Here is a 21244-nt window from a genome sequence, read left to right as displayed (position 1 = left end):
AAAGAAAAAAGCCGGAAGTGGTGCTGTGGCTCAAGTGGTAGAGTGCTAGCCTTGAGCTGAAGAGCTGAGGGACAGTGCCCAGGCCCAGAGTTCAGGGCCCACGACTGGACCCCCCCAAAAAAAATAAAATAAAATGTGTTAAGAGCTGAACATGGTGGTGCATGTCTGTAATTCTGGCTATCTAATACATGGGTACAGGAGGACCAACAAACAGTTCAAGACCAGACCTGGCAAAGTTAATGAGATCCTATCTCAAAAACAGAAGACAAAGAGCTAGTCATGAGACTCAAGCGGTAGAGCACATACTTGAGGCCTTAGCTTTAATCCATGTACCCCTCCAAAATAAAGTTCACCAAGTCATTTTATGGTCTGTTTCACTGACATGCTCAATCCTTATCAGACTTCCAAAAGAAATGCAGCTATACAATGAAGTTACAGACTAAAAAGCAAAATACTTCCAAATGATATGAGAGGTAACTGAATACATGAGTTCTAAAGTAATATGTTCTAATGTTTCTCTCACATGGACATTTTTCTATGACTACTTTTCCAACCTTTAAGTAAACTGGTAAGTCTTTGTCAAATTGATCGAGGAGACAATGCAGTGACACTCTCCTTCCAGAAGACTGTCGAAATCTAAAACAAAACTGGGTATCTCCAAGACAACCTAACAAAAACGAAAAGGAAAGAAAGGATAACTTAGTTCAATTTTATTTTTCCAGTTCCATCAATTTTAGAGCTTAAGGAATCTTACAAATCATTTCCACCCATTTGCTCATGACTTACAGTAGAAAAAGGAGAACCTAAAAGTCCAAGTATCTTGCTCAAAGACATCTTTGATGGTCACAAAGTTGTGAGACAGCTAACTCTTAAATCTCTACACTAGTTTTCCTACTCCATTTTCTCCAAGTTAAATAAGCAAAAGAAGCCAAACACAAAAGTGGAACACATTGTTCAAGTCTACATATATAGAATTTTGTTATTGTTGTTGGTCATGGGGCTTGAACGCTGGGCTTGGGGGCCATTCCTCAGCTCTTCAGCTCAAGGCGAGTGCTCTACCGCTTGAGCCACCGGCACCTGGCTTAGAATTTTTAAAAGCAGAACGAAGCAGTAGGGCTTAGGGATACCTAGTTGAATGATGAAGGTACAAAGAAAAACATAAAATGTTCTATCAGGGCCGGACGCCGGTGTCTCACACCTGTAATCCTAGCTACTCCAGAGGCTGAGATCTGAGCATCACGGTTCAAAGCCAACCCAGGCAGTAAAGTCTCTAAGACTTTTATCTCCAATATCTCCAGAAAACCAGAAGTGGCTCTGTGGCTCAAGTGGTAGAAAGATAGCCTTGAGCTGTAGAGCTGAAGGACAGCACCCAGGCTGAGTTCAAGTCCCAGGACAGACAAAAAAAAAAAAAAAAGTTCTATCAGACAGTGATTACATGCACAGGAGGGTGGGGATGTGTGAATGAGGAAGCTTTGGGGTTGCTGGCAAAGTCCTTTTCCTTCACCTTCCATCTGTTTTTTTATTTCACAATCAGCTCATTCAGAAAGATAAAATATATAAAACTTAGGAAGAGCCCACATAATCAATCTAATGTTTTAATCATCCAAACAAAAATGAGGCTGGGAATGTGGCTTCATGGTAGAGTGCTCGCCTAGCTTGCATGGAGGCCTGGGTTCAATTCCTCAGTATCACATATACAGAAAAAGCCAGAAGTGGCACTGTGGCTCAAGTGGTAGAACGCTAGCCTTGAGCAAAAGGAGCTCAGGGACAGTGCCCAGGCCCTGAGTTTGAGCCCCAAGACTGGCAAAAGAAAAAGAAAGAAAGAAGGAAAGACAGACTTTTAACTAATCATTATAGAAAACCTCTTAAAATTTAAGCCTGACATTAGTAATCCTAATTACTAATCCTAATTAGTAATCCTAGCTACTCAGAAGGCTGAGATTCAGAGGATCTCAGTTAAAAGCTAACTGGAATAGAAAAAAAATCCACGTATTCCAGTTCCAAATCACGACCAAAAAGATAGGCCTGGGGACATGGCTCAGGTTATAGAGTACTAGCCAAACAAGCAAGATGAGCAACTTCAAGGCCCTGAGTTCAAACCCCACTGTCATCAAAAATAAAAGGTAAAAACTAAGTAAACTGTCAGATAATAATTATTTTAAGGGGCTGGGAAGGTGGCTCAGTGGTAGAACGCTTGCCTTGCATGCATGAGGCCCTGGGTTTGATTCCTCAGCACCACACAAGAAGAAAAAGCCAGAAGTGGCTCTGTGGCTCAAGGGATAGAGCGCTAGCCTTGAGCTGAAGAGCTGAGGGACAAGGCCCAGGCCCAGAGTTCAGGCCCCAGGACTGACAAAAAAAAAAAAGTATTTTAAAACCATTAGTATTCTAAAAATTATTCTATTAAAAAACACATGAAGTAACTTGTCACTTAAATTTTCCAAGTCATTAGATTTATAATTAATAAATGTGAAATATGTTCAATATTTTATTATTACTTATTACATACATAGCTATCTGACATTCTGGAAGGGGAAAACAAACTTGACAACATGTTTAAATTTTGTAAGTATTTTAATTTTTATTGTTATTGTTATTATAAAGGTGATACACAAAGGGGTTACAGTTTCCTAAGTCAGGTAAAGAGTACACTTCTTTTTGGACAATGTCACCACCCCTTCTTTTACTCTCTGTTGATTCCTTCCAGTCCCACTTACAAGATGCATAGCTCATTTTCAACATGATATCTATGAGTACCACCACTGCACTTGTTCACTTTTTAAAATATATTTTTGTTACCTTTAAGTAGTTGTACATAGGAGTTGTCACTCAAGAAAGCAACCTATGAATACAAAAGCATCTTCAACAATGTCACTCCTTTGAATATTCGCACCCATCCTTCCAACATAGTCCCAATATGTTTAATTTTTTTAAAGCAAACCAGCAAGTACATCTACATACAATTATAAACACTAATATTACTTTGCTGGTGGAGAAAAAAATTAAATATGGCTAGAAGTCTTTAATTCCCATTTCCTGCATGGGAGACAGAACATGTTTCTCAAGTTTTTACTTCTTCCTATACTTTAACCCTGTTATAGTAAATGTTGCCTAAACTGTCAAGAAGAGTCAAGTACGTCTCAACTCAGTTTTTTTTTTTACTGATATCTGAGACATATTCTCACAAAGTAGCCCAGGTATCCTTGAACCATAAGTACAAAAAAGACACAGAACAACAAAAAAATTCACTGAATTTTCACTGCATTTTTATGGATAAAATGCATGTTATATAAATTGTATCTTAAGCTGTTTTTTAAATGTCACTTTGAGGTCAACTGAAACAGAAATAGAAACTTCTTTTCTTCAATCAAAACTCGTCAGCATTGTACTCATATGGAATTGTAACCTCATCATACAACTACTTAATAAAAAAAATAATAAAAGAAAGTGAAGTACTGTGGCTCATGTCTGTAATCCTAGCTACTGTCCTTTAGCCTCCACAAAAACTCTGTCATCAGAGTGATGAGGTGGAATTGCCAAGAAACAGTACTTTAGAACAGAGCATCTCAAAGTACAGTCTCTGCACTGGTTTCAGTTCACAAACTGAACCCTGACCAAATAAATACACAAATTGAGCGTACACATTTAAAAGCTTTTTTGGAGGTAATGGGGTGTTGGTCCTGGTGCCTAGGTGTTGTTACTCAATGTTTTGTTTTGTTTTCTGCTCAAAACTAGCACTCTACCACTTGAACCACAACTCCAATTCAGCTTTTTGGTGTTTAACTGGAGATAAGTTACTCACAGACTTTCCTGCCCCAGCTAACTTTGAACTGCAATCCTCCCAGCAACATTTAAAACCTTTATAAACAACTTGATATTACTAGAATTAATTTAGACTTGTATTTTACATTTTCTGGGTTCTATTTCATTTTTCTAATCATTCATCTAAGTTGCATTTTACAAAAGTGCTGGGTGCCAGTGGCTCACATCTATCATCCTAGCTACTCAGGAGGCTGAGAGCTGAAGATCGTGGTTCAAAGCCAGGCTGGGCAGGAAAGACTATGAGACTCTTATCTTCAATTAACCACACACAAAAAAAGCCAGAAGTGGAGCTATAGCTCAAGTGGTAGAGCTAGCCTTGAGCAAAAAAGCTAAGGAACAACGGCCAAGCCTTGAGTTAAAGTTCCAGGACCAGCACAAAAAGAAAAAAAAAAAAGTTAATCTATGACATACAGGACATTTAACAAACAAAATAACCCAAAGTGGCCTTTTAATAGATAATGCAAGCTTTGTAAAGTACATAACCATATTCCTATTTCCAGAGAAGAAATATTTAGAGGTCAATATTGTCTAAATGTCAAATCCACTTAGAACAAGAACTGATGTTTTTGTTCAGATTCAGCACTGTACCATGGTTTCTCTACAAATGTTAAGTTTTCTCTCTGGCCTTACATTTGCCAGCTGGTACTCTACCACTTGAGTCACACCTGAGCCCTTTTTGCTTTCCTTATTTTTTGAAGAGGGTCTCATATTTATGTCCAAGGTGGTCTGGACAGCTATCATATACTTGTAGCTGGGATGACAGGCTACATACCACACACCCAGGGTTTTATTGGTTGATATGGAATCTCATGAACATTTGTCCTGTCTAGCCTCCAACTCTAATTCTTCCAATCTTCACTTTCTGAGTAGCTAGGATTACAAGTGTCAGCCATTATGCCAAGCTTGGACATATTTAAAATACAGTGGTTACTGTCTGTGGGTATCCAACATAATAAAAGCCTCAGGAACATTTAAATCCAGATGAAAATGGTAAATACTGAGTAAAAAAAGTTTGTAATGACAAATATGCATAAGAAGGAAAGCAGGGCTGGGAAGGTGGCTCAGTGGTAGAGCGCTTGCCTTGCATGCCTGAGAACCTGGGTTCCATTCCTCAGCACCACATAAGCAAAAATGAAAAAAGCCCTAAGTGGCGCTGTGGCTCAAGTGGTAGAGCATTAACCTTGAGCTGAAGAGCTGAGGGACAGCGCCCAGGCCCAGAGTTCAGGCCCCACAACCGGACCCAAAAAAAAAAAAAAAGAAGGAAAGCACATTTTAATCTTAGACTGAGAAAGATAAAAATCACTGGAATGGATTAAGAAATTAAAACCTAAAAACAAACCAAAGTGTTTTCTAAAGTCATAAGGATCTAAAGTGTGTGGGAAAGGGGGTTGTGGGATTGGCAACCATTCCACTGGGAATTCTAAAACCATCTTCTTTCATTTGTATAGCTTTCACACAGTCCAAAATGTTGTTTTATTTTTTCTCATGTGTATCATGGAAACAGAACTCTGATTTATGACCCTTTCCTAAAGTGCTCTATAGTGCTTTGATTTCTTTCCACAACAATAAAAGTTATTATTTGAGGAAAAGTTAAATCTCTCCAAGTTGGCACAGTAATTTCAATGACCATTTAATGGCAGTGAAGAGAAGCAGACTGTTTGAATACTCACAACTTGTATCTATGATCTCAGACATATACAGAACATAGTCTCTTGTTTTCAGATTAACATTCATCTGTTAGGATGCGAAGGTGCCTGCTTTCAAGGTCTCTTGTCAATTTTACATATAAGTACCAATCTTTTTCAACCAACATTATGGGTTAAGTGTGCCATACTTGAAATGACATGCAATTTATTTTTTAAAAACACACTAAAATAACATCTGTGGGCCATTCATATCTCTAAAACATTGGAATTTTTTATTTACATAGATTTATACTTCCAAAAAAGACTAAATATAAAGCTATGTGTTCAAAAGGCTATTTAAACACCACATAAGCAGCTGGGACTGTGGCTTAGTGGTTCAGTGCTTGCCTAGCATGCAGAAAGCCCTGGGTTAGATTCCTCAGTACCACATAAACAGAAAAGGCTGGAAGAAGTGCCTGGCTCAAGTGGTAGAGTGCTAGCCTTGAACAAAAGAGACAGGGCCCAGGCCCTGAGTTCAAGCCTCAAGTCTGGCAAAACAAAACAAAACAAAATTCATTTCTAAACCTCGATACTTGACATGGGACAATTTCTTCTTCTACACTCAGGTTCAGTAGCTAAGCTCTGTGTATTAAATTGACCAAAAAAAATTTTTAATTTAAAAAAAAACTGTTCACATGCATATGATGGTTTCAGGAACAAAAAAGAACTCTCCTTAAGTAATTATACCTGGGATAAACTGGTAAATTGTTAAAATGTTAATTTTCTCAAGGAGGGTAACAGAGAAATGAACAGACACTGTACTCATAGGGGAATGGAATTATGGGAGGGTAAATATATATATATATATATATATATATGTATAGAGAGAAAGAGAGAGAAAACTAATGGAAGATAAAAGTCATTTTAGATAGGTTTATGCAGACTTAATGCCATCTGCATTAACATTAAGAATCTTTAATGATTCAGAATACTTCTCTTCTACCTACTCAAGGTGGGTAGACACTTTCAAAAGGAGAAATTTGGGTCCTTTTGGTTGCCCTCAAGTTAAAATGATGATTAGGCCTAAGAGATATATAGGGAGGCAGGGATTTTTTTAACCTCTGATGCTCATGTAGACATGACAGACAAAGTCAAGGTAGCCAGCTATGGTCTGAAAAGGAACATGCTGTACAACCTACTGAGAGTATAATCATTGTCAGTTTACCCTGCAATCCATATAACTCAGCTTACCTTGAGTTCTAGAAATTAAATCCAGAAATGAAACAAGAATAGAGCCTAGATCTCTCTGCCAATATTTCATTAGTAGCAAAAAAAAAAAAAAGCCTAAAAAGATTCTAATCATTGTATGTCAGATCTACTCACTCTCAAAGGTAATATATGATTTTACTTTTTTTCGCACATATTTTACCTCCAAATGTATGGGAAAAAATTCTGAAAGATTTATACAGAATGGAGAAAAGGCCTGAAAGAAAACAAAGAAGAGCATTGAGTGTTCCAAGTCAGATTACTGAAAAAACGGACAGGACATTAGAAGTAACCACAAAAGGAAAAAAGACAGGAGTGATTCTACTTTTTAGGGTTCTAATTGTGTGCAGTTTGAGAAAATCTGGTCATTCTAAGCCTAAAAAACTATTTTGTTTCATTTGTTTGTTTGGGGGGAGGTTGTTTGTTTGTTTTTATTCTGAAAATACCGTACAGAGGGGTTACAATTACATGGGCAAGATAATGAGTACATTTCTTATCAAGCATTGTTGCCTCCTCCTTTGTTTCCCCTTCCCATCCCTTCCCATCTCCCCACTCCTCCCAAACCCCCAACCCCTCCAAAGTTGTAAAGTTAGTTTTTCAACATAACAACTTGTACATCGTACATCTCATTGTTGCAATGGGTCCATCTGTATCCCTATTTAAACGATTTGTTTTTTCCCTTCCCCTCCACAAATTATACCAACATCAAATACAGTGAAAGCAGGGGTTATACAGTGGGGGTGTTTGTTGTTTTTTGTTCCAGGACCAGGGCTTGAATTTAGGACCTTGAAGTCTTGCTCAGCTTTTTCAATCACTACCACTTGAGCCACACCTCCAGTTCTTAAATCTATAGATGTTGCAGGTTTTCTGTCTTCTCCCTATTCCTTTTTTTTTTTTTTTGCCAGTCCTGAGGCTTGAATTCTGAGTCTGGGTGCTGTCCCTGAGCTCCTTTTGCTCAGAGCTAGCACACCACCACTTGAGCCATAGCACCACTTCCGGCTTTTCTGTGATTTAAATGGAGTTAGTCTCACCGACATTCCTGGATGGGCTGGCTTTGGACCATAATCCTCAGATCTCAACCTTCTGAGTAGTTAGGATTGCAGGCGTGAGCCACCAGTGCCCAATGCTCTTTGATGTTTTACTCATTACCTTGTAACAGTTACTTTAAGAGCTGAACCAGGTGACTTTGTCCAAAAAATAAATGTATTCATTATCTGACTTCTAAAACAGGAAACCCGCTGTACAACACTTTAATAATAATAAAGTATATTTTTTAAAAGAGTTGAACCAACTAAAATCAACAACAATATGACTAGAATACATTGAACTATCACAATCACTGGTTTGTTGGGCTGAAATTGAGTTTGTGTTCTAATATGCTATCTCAACTAATTTTCTTTTCTTTCTTTTGATGGGGGGGGGTCCAGTTGTGGGGCCTGAACTCTGGGCCTGGGCGCTGTCCCTCAGCTCTTCAGCTCAAGGCTAGTGCTCTACAACTTGGAGCCACAGCACCACTTCTGGCTTTGTCTTTTTTATGTGGTGCTGAGGAATCGAACCCAGGGCCTCATGCATACAAAGCAAGCGCTCTACCACTGAGCCACCTTCCCAGCCCTCAACTAATTTTCATGTAATGAAAACAACCATCATTCTTAAGATAAAGTTCAAGAGAAACAACACATGAAAAATATTTACCTGAATTTGAATCTGGAAAAGACAGATAGCAAATGTTGGTTTTCTGAAAAAGAAAACAAAAGTTATTTAAGCTGACATACAACACACATGCCAAACAGAAATTTAACAATAGAATACACATAGCAACATTTTTACTTACTTCTTTATCAGTAAGTTTGGAATGTTGAGGATAAATTACCTGTAAGAAAAGAGATAAATTGGGTTAGACATGAACATTAGTGAGTACTGCTAAAATTCTAACTAGCTATGATCAATAGAAATACTTCACAGCCAGGCCGGGCACTGGTGGCTCACGCCTGTAATCCTAGCTACTCAGGAGGCTGAGATCTGAGGATCTCGGTTCAAAGCCAGCCTGGGGAAGGAGAGACCGTGAGACTCCTATCTCCAATAAACCACCAGGAAACCAGAAGTGGTGCTGTAGCTCAAGTGTTAGAGCGCTCACCTTGAGCTGAAGGGCTAAGGGACAGCACCCAGGCCCAGAGTTCAAGCCCCAAGGCTGACAAAAAAAAAAAAAAAGAAAAGAAATACTTCACAGCCAGGTACAGTGGCATGCACCTGTAATCCCAACTACTCAGAAGGTTGAGGCAGAAGGATCCCTTAAGCCTAGGAAAATCTAACCTATCAGTTTGTCTCTACTTCAAGAAATAATAATTTCAAAATTGATTCTAAGAAGTAATTAAGTACCAATAATTACTAAGAGAAAAATGAAGATTGATTCCAGTGGTTCATGCCTGTAATCCTAGCTACTCAGGAAGCTGAGATCCAAGGGATCACAATTTAAAATCAGCCAGAACAGTAAAGTTCAAGAGACTCGGTGTCCAAAATAACCAGCAAAAACGCTGGTCTGGGGACAAGGCTCAAGTGGTTGAAAGTCAACTGAGCAAGCAGGAAACCCTGAGTTCAAACCCTGGCACCAGCAAGAAGAAAGGGGAGAGGAGGGGAGTAGAATTAAAATGAGAAAGAATTCATTGTAGTTTTTATGTTCCACCATAAAGCCTATTATAATTTCTTACATTCTTTTCCATCTGTGGTGGAGAGTATCAAGCTGGAAAGTTATATAAGGTCCTGGAAATAATTTGTTATGTGATGGGACATATATATGCTTCTTGTGGCTGCCTGAAGCCCATCTGCCAGTATTCATAAATTTGTATGGCCCACAAATAATGTTATAAATATAGAAATGGTCCTTGGTTCCCCACCCCTGTTTAACTAATGATTTATGTATTTTTTTCCTAGGCAGTTTGGCTTCTTTTTTCTTTCTTTCTTTCTTTTTTTTCTTTTGCTGGTCATGGGGCCTGAACAATGGGCAAGGGCACTGTTCCTCAGCTCTTCAGCTCAAGGCTAGCACTCTCCCAATTAAGCCACAGCACCACTTCCAGCTTTTTCTGCTTATGTGGTACTGAGGAATTGAACCCAGGGCCTCATGTATGCAAGGCAAGCACTCTACCACTGAGCCACCTTCCCATCCCCTTTCTTAGGTTATTTTCCTAGACAACATACCATCTTCTAAGGGAAACAGCTGCTTCCAAGCCACTGTAAAAGAAGCAGGACTAGGCTAAAGTAGCTATTAGCCAATACCAAACTAAGGCCATCCACCCTAAGACCAACCAACTGTCGTGTTATAACCATCCTGATCTTCTTAGTAGCTGAACAATAAATTTATCCAGGTGACCAAAAGATAGTCTCAACACTTCTTGATTCCATACGCTGATGTACATGCAGAAGACATCTTTTTACATTGGCAATAATGCCTCTTCTACATGGCATCAATTGTTAAAAACTAGTCATTTTCAAACAAGATACAGGGGTATGGTGCTAAGGGTCTGTGGAGGCTAAGAATTAGGCCCACAATACATATTCACAATTTAGTCTTTCCTCTAAAAAGGCACTATAGTCCAGAAGTCTACAAACTTCAATTCCCAGTAAATAGCTTGAAGTTCATTTTCAATTTTCAAATGGAAAAAATGAAATCAAATCTGTAGACATCTTACTTTACGATTTCTTACCACTATTACTTAGAAAATCCTTCTTTAATCTTGTATCAATTAAATCTATGTCTAAATCAAGATAAACAATTCATATTTAAAATTTTAATAGTGGGCTGGAGTATATCTTAGTGGTAGAACTTGTGTAACATGCTTGAGACCCTGAGTTCAATCTCTGACACCACATAAACAAAGAACAAAAAAAAAAACCCTTAATATACTTAGTAGGGGTTACTTACTTCCTACTCTTTATAAACTGCTATGTTACTTTTAATATCCAGCAACTTAAATACTTAACTATTCAACTATTTTTTTCAAAGTAAGATATTCCTAACAATATCTCATTAAACCAGCCTAATACATTTTGCTTAGCCATTCCTAACGTAAATAACTTCTAAAAGGAAAAGACTCTGTCATAACCCACTCAGACCTACTCAAGAGGCCAGCCCAGACAATATCTCAATCAATAAGCCAGGAGAGGTAGTACAAGCCTGTGATCCCAGGTAAGCAGTATGTCAAGGATCATGGTCCAAAGCCTAACCTGAGCAAAACATGGGACCTCATCTGAAAATTAACTAAAGCTAAAAGGGCCAGGACATAGATCAAGTGGTAGAGTTCTTTGTTTAGCAAGCATGAAGCCCTGAGTTGAAAACCCAGTATTACATAATGGGCACTGGTGGCTCACACCTGTAAATCTACCTATTCGGAAGGCTGAGATGAGAACATTGCAGTTCTAAAGCCAGCCCACACAGCAAAGTCCATGAGATTCTTTATCTCCAATTAACCACCACAAAGCTAGAAGTGGAGCTTTGGCTCAAGTGGTAGAGCTTTGAGCAAAAAAACTCAGGGACAGCATTCAGACCCTAAGTTCAAGCCTCATAGGGGGAGCTGGAGGGAAGTACTACAAAAAAGAAATAAGCAGATAGTGAATATTACTGAAAATAGTAATGTACATATGAAAATTATATATACGTATGCATATTTCCACCTGCAATAAATTTAAATATTAGCATTTTGCCTTTCTTTTTCTGTTATTAGTTCTCACTCCCCTATCCTAAACCCAAATCTTCAACTTGCTCCTATTCTTCTCTACTTTTGCTTTAAAGCTTATCATTAACAAGTACTCATTGGGAATTTGGGCAAAAATACATGAATAGAGTTCTATACCTTCAAACTCCTAAAAGCAGTGGCATGCAATGGAAAGCACTGGTACCAAAATAGAATTTTATGCCTAATTGGATATGTCCTCTTATAGAACCAAGGACCATGCCTCAGTTTCTGATGCCATACTATAAGTGCTTATAATGATCTAACAGCTGTCTTTCTCACAATGTTCTTTCTATAATCATGCTCAATACCTGTGTCATCTTTACAAGGTTGCATTTCCAGTTTTTCTGTAGCTCTTCACTAATACTGGCTGAGCTCCCACCTTCCCAGACTTTGACTCACTCCTTTAGCAACAGCTGGGAATGTGGCTCAGTGGTAGAGTGCTTGCCTAGAATGCAGAAGTCCTGGGTTCAATTCCTCAGTACAACATAGCTGGAAGTAGCACTGTAGCTCAAGTGGTAGAGTGCTAGCCTTGAACAAAAGAAGTTCAAGGACAGTGTTCAGACCCTAAGTTCAAGCCCCAGGACTGACAAAAAAAAAATCCTTTAGCAACTTCCTTATTGTGGCCCACAATTCCCCATATATTCCTGCTTCTCCTTATTGCTTCAGGCTCACCTTGTCCCACACACTTCCTAGCCTACAAGTCTACTAAGAATACAAATGGCTTCACTGGTAAGTGCGGGCATCTCTTTTCCCCAGCTAGTATCTCCCAAGCAGATACATAACTTCCATGTTTGACTGTTGGGCTCTCCCTTTCTTCTCTTTCTTTACACACTTAAACACACATACACACACCCCTAAATGTGGTCCCATGTTACTTCCTTTTTTTTCCTTAAAGTGGTAGAAATTGAACCCAGGGCTTAACATACACAAGGCAAATATTCTCCCACTATGTAAGGCTAGCTACACAAAGTTAGTGCTCTACCACTTGGACCACAGCTCCACTTCAGGATTTTATTTTTTATTTTTTGGTGATTAACTGGAGATAAGAGTCTCATGGACTCTTGCTGGGTCTGGCTGTGAACTGCGATCCTCAAATCTCAGCCACCTGAGTAACTAGGATTTCAGATGGACTGGCATCTATCCACCTCCTAGTGTAGCAAGCAGTATTATGTGTATGATAAAATATCATTTTAACTTCAGACCGTAACTACTTCAATTTCCACAACTCATGGAAGAGAGAATATTTCTCTCTGTATGTGTCAGTCAGTCATGGGGCTTGAACTCTGGGCCTGGGGGGCTGGGAAGGTGGCTAAGTGGTAGAGCGCTTGCCTTGCATGCATGAGGCCCTGGGTTCGATTCCTCAGCACCACATAAGCAAAAAGAAAAAAAAGCCGGAAATGGCGCTGTGGCTCAAACGGTAGAGCGCTAGCCTTGAGCTGAAGAGCTGAGGGGCAGTGCCCAGGCCCAGAGTTCAGGCCCCACGACTGGACCCCCCCCAAAAAAAAAGAAAGAAAGAACTCTGGGCCTGGGTGCTGTCCCTGAGCTCTTCAGCTCAAGGCAAGTGCTCTACCACTTGAGCCACAGCACCACTTCTTGTGGTTAATTGGAGATAAGAGTCTCATGGACTTTCCTGTCCAGGCTGGCTTCAAACCCCAATCCTCAGATCTCAGCCTCCTGAGTAGCTAGGATTACAGGCATGAACTACCAACACCTGGCTAGGAGAGAACATTTCTATTTGTTCACTAATCTCTCTAGAACAGTCTCTGGCTAAGAATACACACTATAAAAAATTTGCTTAATAATGGGCTGGGAATGTAGCTTAGTGGTTGAGTGCTTGCCTCACATGCATGAAGCCCTAGGTTCGATTCCTCAGAACCACATACACAGAAAAAGCCCGAAGTGGTACTGTGGCTCAAGTGGCAGAGCGCTAGCCTTGAGCAAAAGAAGCTCAGGGACAGTGCCCAGGCTCTGAGTTCAAGCTCTTGAACTGGCAAAAAAAAAAAAAAATGCTTATTAAGTAGATATACCTCAAATTATTTACATCCAACCACCAATACTTAATTATATGGAATCTGACTTATGAAACTGTAACCCCTTTGTACATCACCTTTATAATAACAATAAAAATATAATACCTTTAAGTCTTTAATGATCTGCCAATTTATGAAAATGTTTATCAATAAAAGCATGCCCCTCTAGTAATATGGTCCTGCTGCTCAGTTCATTCTCTGGAAGTATCCCCTCCTCCTATAGCAAGAGTGAGCCTGGTGGCCACTTCTTACTGAAACACTTTTTCCTGACCACAGCTGACTGAACAAAAGAGGGCACTGACCTCTGCTAAGTGTGTGCATTAACCTTTGGCCTGGTTGCAGAAGAAAACACTAGTTTGGCTAAAATTAGTACCAAGGTAACTTGAAGTCAAACACAAGTAATAGAGGAACACAAACTGAGACTCTTGCAGACTCTGGCCTCAGCATGAAGAATGGAATCCACACACAAAAAGCAGTAGAGACAAAAGACCGTATATCACTAGAAACAAGGCAAAAATAAATAAATAAAAGTCCTAGGGCTTTAAAAATCCATAGCAGTTATTCCTTATTTCCTGCACTTGGGTTCCAAGTTAGTAGTTAGATTCCTCATATTATTACTTTTTTTAATGCATTAGAGAAGATATTATCAAAAATGCCCGTTATTAATTGAAGTTGCCTCTTAGCAAAGAATTATAGATTTTAGTGTTGATAATTTTTATTTTTGGCCAAGTTTCCAACAATAAGCCTGGTATTCTCCCTCAAGAAAATAAGTTGGAAAAATGAGGTAATTCTGGATTCAGGTAATTATTGCTTTACTATATAATCAGGTTTCAAACTCAGAAGTGACCAAAATTACAATTTCAAGCCTTGTTTCAAAAGAAAACCAGATTCATGTTGATACTTCTAAAGCCACCTCTGGGGAAAAAAGGTAGTCAAATTCCCTATAGTTAAAATACCTTTTTTCTCTTCTAATATTTCCTTAATGCCTCCTTCACTTAGAACAGGGCCCTTACAGGCATTTAATGCCAGGTGAATCATTCCACTACATTCACACAGGTTTATCAAGAGTTGGAACCGCTCCCATTCAGGCCCTGGTGTTTGAATCAAGAGTAAAAGTCATTCTCTTCAATGATGTGACTAAAAAGGGCAACCTTACCTCCAAAAAACCAAAGAAGCAGAAGTCAGTTTGCAGGGAGCCTGAAGCATGAACAAGACCCACAAAGACAGACCAAAACTGGTTCTGAGCTCTAGCCATTTTCTGAAGCAACAATGGGTGTGTGTTTTAACAGCCTTCAATACCTTTACGTCCTTACCCCAAGATCCCCTTTTCTGCTTGAGACAGCTTAGTTTCTGCTGTTTACAACCAGTATACACAGGTCCCACTTTAGCCAGATTAGCCATTAAGGGTTTCACACCAGTTTTTTTTTTTTTAATTATTACAAAAGGATGAAAGATCCTTCCACTAAAAACAAAAGGCTCGACTTCACAAAGGAAAACTCAGGGACCCTCTTCACTAACAATGAGGATTCCTAGAAAAATCAGCACAACCAAAACACAGATTTTAATACATCTGTCTCTCAGGCACTCTTCCAAATGCTTTCCCAATACTGACTTAACAAATCCTTACATGGATGTCATGATAAAGAGGAGAAAGATAACTTGCCCAAAGGCTTATGAAGTCCAAGAACCTACATTCACTTAAGTAATAGTTTATGAAGCTAGGACTCTACCACTTGGGCCACACTTCGAGTTCTACATTTTGCTGGTTAACTGGAGATGGAGTGTAGTGAACTTTTCTACTCAGGATGACCACAATCTCAGCTGTCCAGATCTCAGCCTCCTGCATCACCAGCATCTGTCTTGGTTATGCATTTTTAAGAAATATACAGGGGCTGGGGGTTTAGCCCAGCGGAAGCGCGCCCGCCTGGCGCGCACAAGGCCGTGGGTTCGGTTCTCAGCCCTGGTTTAAAAAAAAAAAAAAAAAGAAGAAATATACAAATACTGTTATGGCAGAAAAGCTGCTTCAATAGTTCTTAAACCTTAGATTCAATGATTACCTTTTTGCTAACACCAGTGGGTTCAGAATATTACTGCCCAAACTTAATTTAATCTATACCTATTCTGTAATTAATCTTCCTTTTGAGCGCCTTTGGTTGTTGGTTCTAGGATGTAGAGATGGAAGTACCATGTTACTTCTTCAACACAAGCCTACATTTCTGGCTGCATTCCAACCACCCCTCCTGTCCATTTGAACTAAAATATGGCCTCAAAGTAAGTGAATTTTCAACTATCTTCTTGTATTAACATATTAATTAATTTTCACTTTAAAAGGGATAAGGCAAATATACATATTTCTCTAAAATTTCACTGCTTTACATTTCATCTAATGTGCTGATCTTTCTTTGGGCTCTTCATTAAGGAATCTAAAGTCAGTAATACTTAATTTAGAAATAATGGCTTATCAATTAATCCAAGCAGTCCCTAGAAACACATACAGAATTTTGTCTTAGTAAGCCTTTTTCTAGTAAACCGTTCATGGTTGTTTATTTGTAGAGGTTCAAGAAGCAAAGAAAAGGTTAAGAACTATGTGCCCAAATGAAGTGATCTATGAGGAATGAAACTGAAATGAAATCCTTTAATGATTCACACTTTTGCAGCTCTTCAACTATGTTAAATATTCTGTTTATTTGGTCAAAAACAAGACAACACTCATATTACAAAACTGATTCACTTGAGGAGACTCCCTCCTTTAGCTATTTAAAAGTTTAATCAACTACTACAAGCCAATACTATAGTTTTCTAGTTAAATTCTATTTTGTTGTAGATATAACTTTCAGTAATTGTACCAATGTTTTCTTCAAAGTCTTTGGGAATTGCTGTTCTTACCTTTCTACGATAAAGAATTGCTCATGATTCACTCATTCTATCAACAAGTATTTACTGAATGTCACTAAGCATCAGACACTGTATTTAACTCTATGAACTACTCAGATTAAGCCTTGGTTTTCCACTGAACTATTGTCTCAATTTCCAAATGCAGATTAGAGCATATGTTTACAGTTGCACTTCAATAACTAGCATGTTACCTAGATCTTAGTGGAAACTCAAATGTTTACTGAACTGGTAAAGACAGAAAAGAGAAGGGGATGGGGGGGAAAGATGAGAAAAGAGAAGCAAGGTTAGCAAGAAGCAGTAGCTTCTTGCTTGCTTTCCTTCCTTTCCTTCTTTCTTGCTCTCTCTCTCTCTCTCTCTTTCTCTCTCTCTGTCAGTCCTAGGGTTTGAACTCAGGCCCTGGGGACTGTCCCTGAGCTTCTTTTCCCTCAAGGTTAGCACTTTACCATTAGAGCCACAGCACCACTTCTGGCTTTTTCTGTGTATGTGGTACTGAGGAATCGAACCCAGGAAGAGCAGTAGCTTTCTAGTCAACTTCCCCTACCAATTTTCTTAGTCAATTTAGAACACCAAAGTCAAAATGAGATTAAAATTTGTCATTATCACCAAAAGAACAAAAACCAAAATATACTTCTAAATATACATCCTTCTGACAATGCTTTTCTTGGCTACATAAAGACAATCTCATATTACAAAAAGGACTCTAAATAATGTCAAAAATGAGTAAGACTGGAAGGCTTTTTTTTTTAATATAAGATGCTATAAAGATGGGAAATTTGACAGATTAACGAGCAAACAATTTTCCCTAGCTTCATCCTGACAGTAGCTTTCAGGCCTACTGTTTTAGAGGCAGTCTTAAGAAATAATAAAGGATAGCAATACAGCATGGGTCTGGCATTCTTGAAACTCTAGATTGGATCCCTAACACGGAAGGGCTGTGAGGCAGCGTGCGTGCACACACCACACACACACACAAATGGGGAACAAAAAAAAAAAGGAAAAGTAGAAAATGCATGCTGAGGCTAGCATTTCGGCTCATACTGAGTGCGAAGCTCTTAAGTTACTGCAATCACCAAAACAAGCTACAGGCCTACCACACTTGGCTGTGTAAATGTGGCTATTGCAGTTCACCAGATGCCAGGGGTGCTGTTCCATTCTTGAAAAGCCCCCCCCCCCCACACACACACATCCTGCTGCAGGCGCTCCCGGGTGCTGCTGATCCTTGTTGGTTATTTCTGGGACGCTGGCTTTCTTTTTTTTTTTAAAGACGAACATCAACGAGAATTCAGGAGGGGCCTAAAGAGAACTTTTCACCCCTAGCCGCAGCCCAAGATCCTCCCACGGCCCGGGTGGAGGGACCGGAGCCCGGCCAACCCGCGGAGGGGGCTGGCGGCCACGCCCGGATGCGCAGCCGCCGGGGTCCAGGCCCGCCCGCCCGCCCGCCCGCCCGCCCCCGGCTCGACCGGAGCCGCCCGGCGCGGGGGCGAAGCGCGGAGACCGGGTGCGGCCGGGCCTCACCTCCACCGCCTGGCCCAGCTCCAGGTCGAAGCCCACCACACACACGCAGTGCAACCAGGCCGAGAAACTGTCCCAGCGCAGCAGGCCCCGGCCGCGGCCGTCGTCCTCTTCATCGTCCTCCAGGGCAGCTCCCGCCGCCTCCAGGGCCGCCGCCTCGCGCCCCTCGGCCGCCACCACAGCCTCATCCAACGGCCCGCGGGAACCGGGCCCTAAGCCCGCCGGGCCCAGCAGAGCCATCCGCCACCCACTTGCCGCTCGTGCCGCCTCCGATGCGGACCGCGCCGCAGAGCGCGCTCGCAACCCCCACCCCCCCACCCCCGCGCACGCGCACGCGCACCACACGCTGCCGCAGCCGCCGGGGACCCACTTGGCCGGGGCGGGGCATCCGACCACGTGACCCTGGGAGTCTGGCTGAAAGCGAGTCCCTTCCTTTCCCTTCCCACTGGGGCCTGGACACCGGGATGCCACCCAGTCGCTGGTCGCGGACTGTCCAGCCGGCCCGGGCCTCCCTCTCCGAAAGCACTTTCAGGTAGAAACGGTGGCTTCTGAGTCGCCTACTTTCGCATTCCAGAGACCAGGCGATGAAGTATTCCCAGAATGGCACTGTTCATACTTCCAGTAAGATACGATTAAATCACTAAGACAATGGTAACGACGGCTCATGTGTATCAGATACTTATTGTGTGCCAGGTTCAAGTGCAAACATTGACACACTACTTTATTGGGTCTGCACACCACTGTAAGTTAGGTGTACACACTTCTTTCTCTATTTCTCTTTTTTTCATTTGCTTACTTTTTATTTATCTGGTCCTGAGGCTTGAACTTAGGGCCTGGCTCTGTCTCTGAGCATTTGTGCTCAAGGTTACTGCTCTACCACTCGAGTCACAGATCTGCTTCTGACTTTTTGGTGTTTTTAATTCGGAAATGAGGGTCTCACGGATTTTTCTTACTGGCCTAGCTTCTAACCGAAATCCTCAGATCTCAGTCTCTTGAGTAGCTAGGATTACAAATGTGAGCTAAGGGCACATGGCTGTTAGTTTATAATCCTTTAGTAGGTGTACAAAGGGAATACAATACAACTCAATGTCTTTGTTTTTTGAAATGGTTGTACTATATAGCAGGCTCAAAACTCTTGGTTTTCCTGCCTCAGCCTCAAAAGTGCTGAGATTAAAGGCCTGTGACTTTTCTGTGACTAGCCCAACAAGTATAACTGATGCCAGCTTAGTCATTCAGCAATGTACTGATTCAGAGATCTCTACTTTTGCTCTCTGATTCCCCCTCCATGAAAGCTCCTCCACCTTTCTTGGTCTGCCTGACTCACTCAACACACACACACACACATCTGCAGACTTTTCTGGAACCCCAGGTTGGGCAGGCTGGCCTCTACAGCAACTTGATAATCATGTCCTGAGCTCTGGGGTGAGGCTGTTTTCAAACAGCTGTGTAGTTTCAGAGGGCAGCATCAGGCCAGGCACTCAGGAGACACTTGTTTGAATTGTTACTGATTATTAGTACAGCATGATACTTCTGACTAGGATTTGGCACCTACTATATTGACAGCAGCATAGTAATTAGGAAGTATGTACTATTGCAGAAAAATGGATAGAAGACAATTGAAGCAAGCATACAATAAACATGTTTGAAAAGCAGCATAGTGTTTAAACTTTATACTCATTATCATACCTAGTACTCCCAACAGTCTCCAAAATACTCAGTCCTCCCAACAGTCCCAAAAGACAGGTCCTAAGTTTCCATTTTACATATAAGGAAACCAAAGCTAACTTACAGCTAGTAAGAGGCAAAAGAGATTTAAACCCAAAGCTTTCTGACTCAGGCTAATCTCCTAAGCATTTTGCTACATTGTTCAGTCGCAAACCATTTGACAAATACTATCTTGTCCACACTCATAGAATTTTTGTTTGGACTTGATTGTTAGCATCCATACTTTCATGATGACCAAGTATTCTCAGGTGTCAGTGCACTTGCTGACAACTAACTTTAGGACAGAAAATGAACTAGAGGCAGGATTTGTATTAGAGGCCAAATTCTCCACCAAAACAACCTACCAGCCTACTCTGTGGAATCAACATTATTAAGAGAGAAAAACAGTCTTCATTCAAGTAAGCTCTAAACCCAATATTTGTGGGGCACATAGGCAGCAAAGATGGTGCTGAGAGGAAGTTGAGTGGGCAGAGCCCGAGTTGTTTATGCTAAAATCTGATTGAATACCACGATCAGGGGAAGTAAAGTCAATGTGTGGACAGCAGGGAAAGTATAGAAAAGTAAAGTCAATGTGTGGACAGCAGGGAAAGTATAGAAAGCTTAGGCCATGATAAGGTGACCTTTACAGTGTTTGGTTGGTTCCTTTTCCTCCCCTTTTATGCCTAAGGGGTTTTTTTGCTTTAAAAAGTGCTTGCTGGGTGGTAATAAACGAGTTCCTGCTTGACTTTACTTGCTGGTGCATGTGACTGTCTCAGAGGCTAAGGGAGGCTGGGGAACAGTGGGGAATGGAGGAAGACCCAACAAATATTAGGAGGAAACAAGTTTTTGTTTTGTGTGCTAGTGCTGGAGCTTGAACACGGGTCCTGGGCACTGTCCTTTAGCATTTTCATTCAAGGCTGGCACTCAACCACTTGAGTCACAGCTCTACTTCTGGCTTTTTGGTGGTTAATTGAAGATAGGAGTCTCAAAGAATTTCCTTCCCTGGATGCTTTGAGATCCTCAGTTCTCAGCCTTTTGAGTAGCTAGGATTATAGTCATGAGCCACGGACACCTGGCTTTTTGTATTAGAAAGAACTCTGGACTAGGAGTCAAAGGTCTGTATTCTTGCACCAGCTCCCTCCCAATCCTGGTAGGCAGACAGCTCCAAGATCTGGTTTCTACATTGGTAAATGAGAGTAATCATTACTAATTCACCTCACTGAGTGTTGAGGAGAGGCAAGTTAACCTAATGCACACATTTTACTAGATGCTACTTTATTATTAGTGAGCTCTTAAGACCAGTTGTTCCACTATGGTGATTCTTTGATATGTAGATACAAACAGCCTTTCTCTGAAATGTTGTTTTATAAACATTGGATAATCTTATCAAACTATTATACACTGAAAACAACATAGTAAGAAGATGAGAAATCTCATGAGAGGTAAAGTACACTGAGTATCTAGAGAATTGAGTGGGTGAAAAAAAAGTGTATTTCAGATACATATACACAAACTGCTTCTACTTAAACCAGCTGGGTGATGGCAGCTCACACCTGTAATCCTAGCTACTCAGGAGGCTAAAATCTGAAGGTCGAAGTTCAAAGCCAACCCAAGCAGAGAAGTCTGTAAGACTTATATCTCCAATTAACTAACAAAAAGCCAGAAG

At 40.6% G+C, this 21244-nt stretch overlaps 1 protein-coding gene across 1 annotated transcript in view; it reads right to left on the bottom strand.

Annotated features, from left to right (window-relative positions):
- Positions 1-18165, bottom strand: part of Dennd6a (DENN/MADD domain containing 6A) — a 57302-nt gene extending 39137 nt beyond the window's left edge. Inside the window, exons 1-4 of the mRNA XM_013010560.1 lie at positions 17878-18165; positions 8542-8580; positions 8403-8445; positions 555-667 (exon numbers count right to left, since the gene is read on the bottom strand). Coding sequence (XP_012866014.1) covers positions 555-667; positions 8403-8445; positions 8542-8580; positions 17878-18114 — 432 coding nt within the window. The 5' untranslated portion in view covers positions 18115-18165. The remainder of the gene's footprint in view (positions 1-554; positions 668-8402; positions 8446-8541; positions 8581-17877) is intronic.
- Positions 18166-21244: the final 3079 nt, after the last annotated feature.

The sequence above is a fragment of the Dipodomys ordii genome, unplaced genomic scaffold (assembly GCF_000151885.1).
Source record: "Dipodomys ordii isolate 6190 unplaced genomic scaffold, Dord_2.0 Scaffold12, whole genome shotgun sequence".
In the NCBI taxonomy this organism is placed as follows: domain Eukaryota; kingdom Metazoa; phylum Chordata; class Mammalia; order Rodentia; family Heteromyidae; genus Dipodomys; species Dipodomys ordii.
The sequence above is the reverse complement of the archived record's forward strand: the minus strand, read 5'-3'. Positions and strand labels throughout refer to the sequence as shown.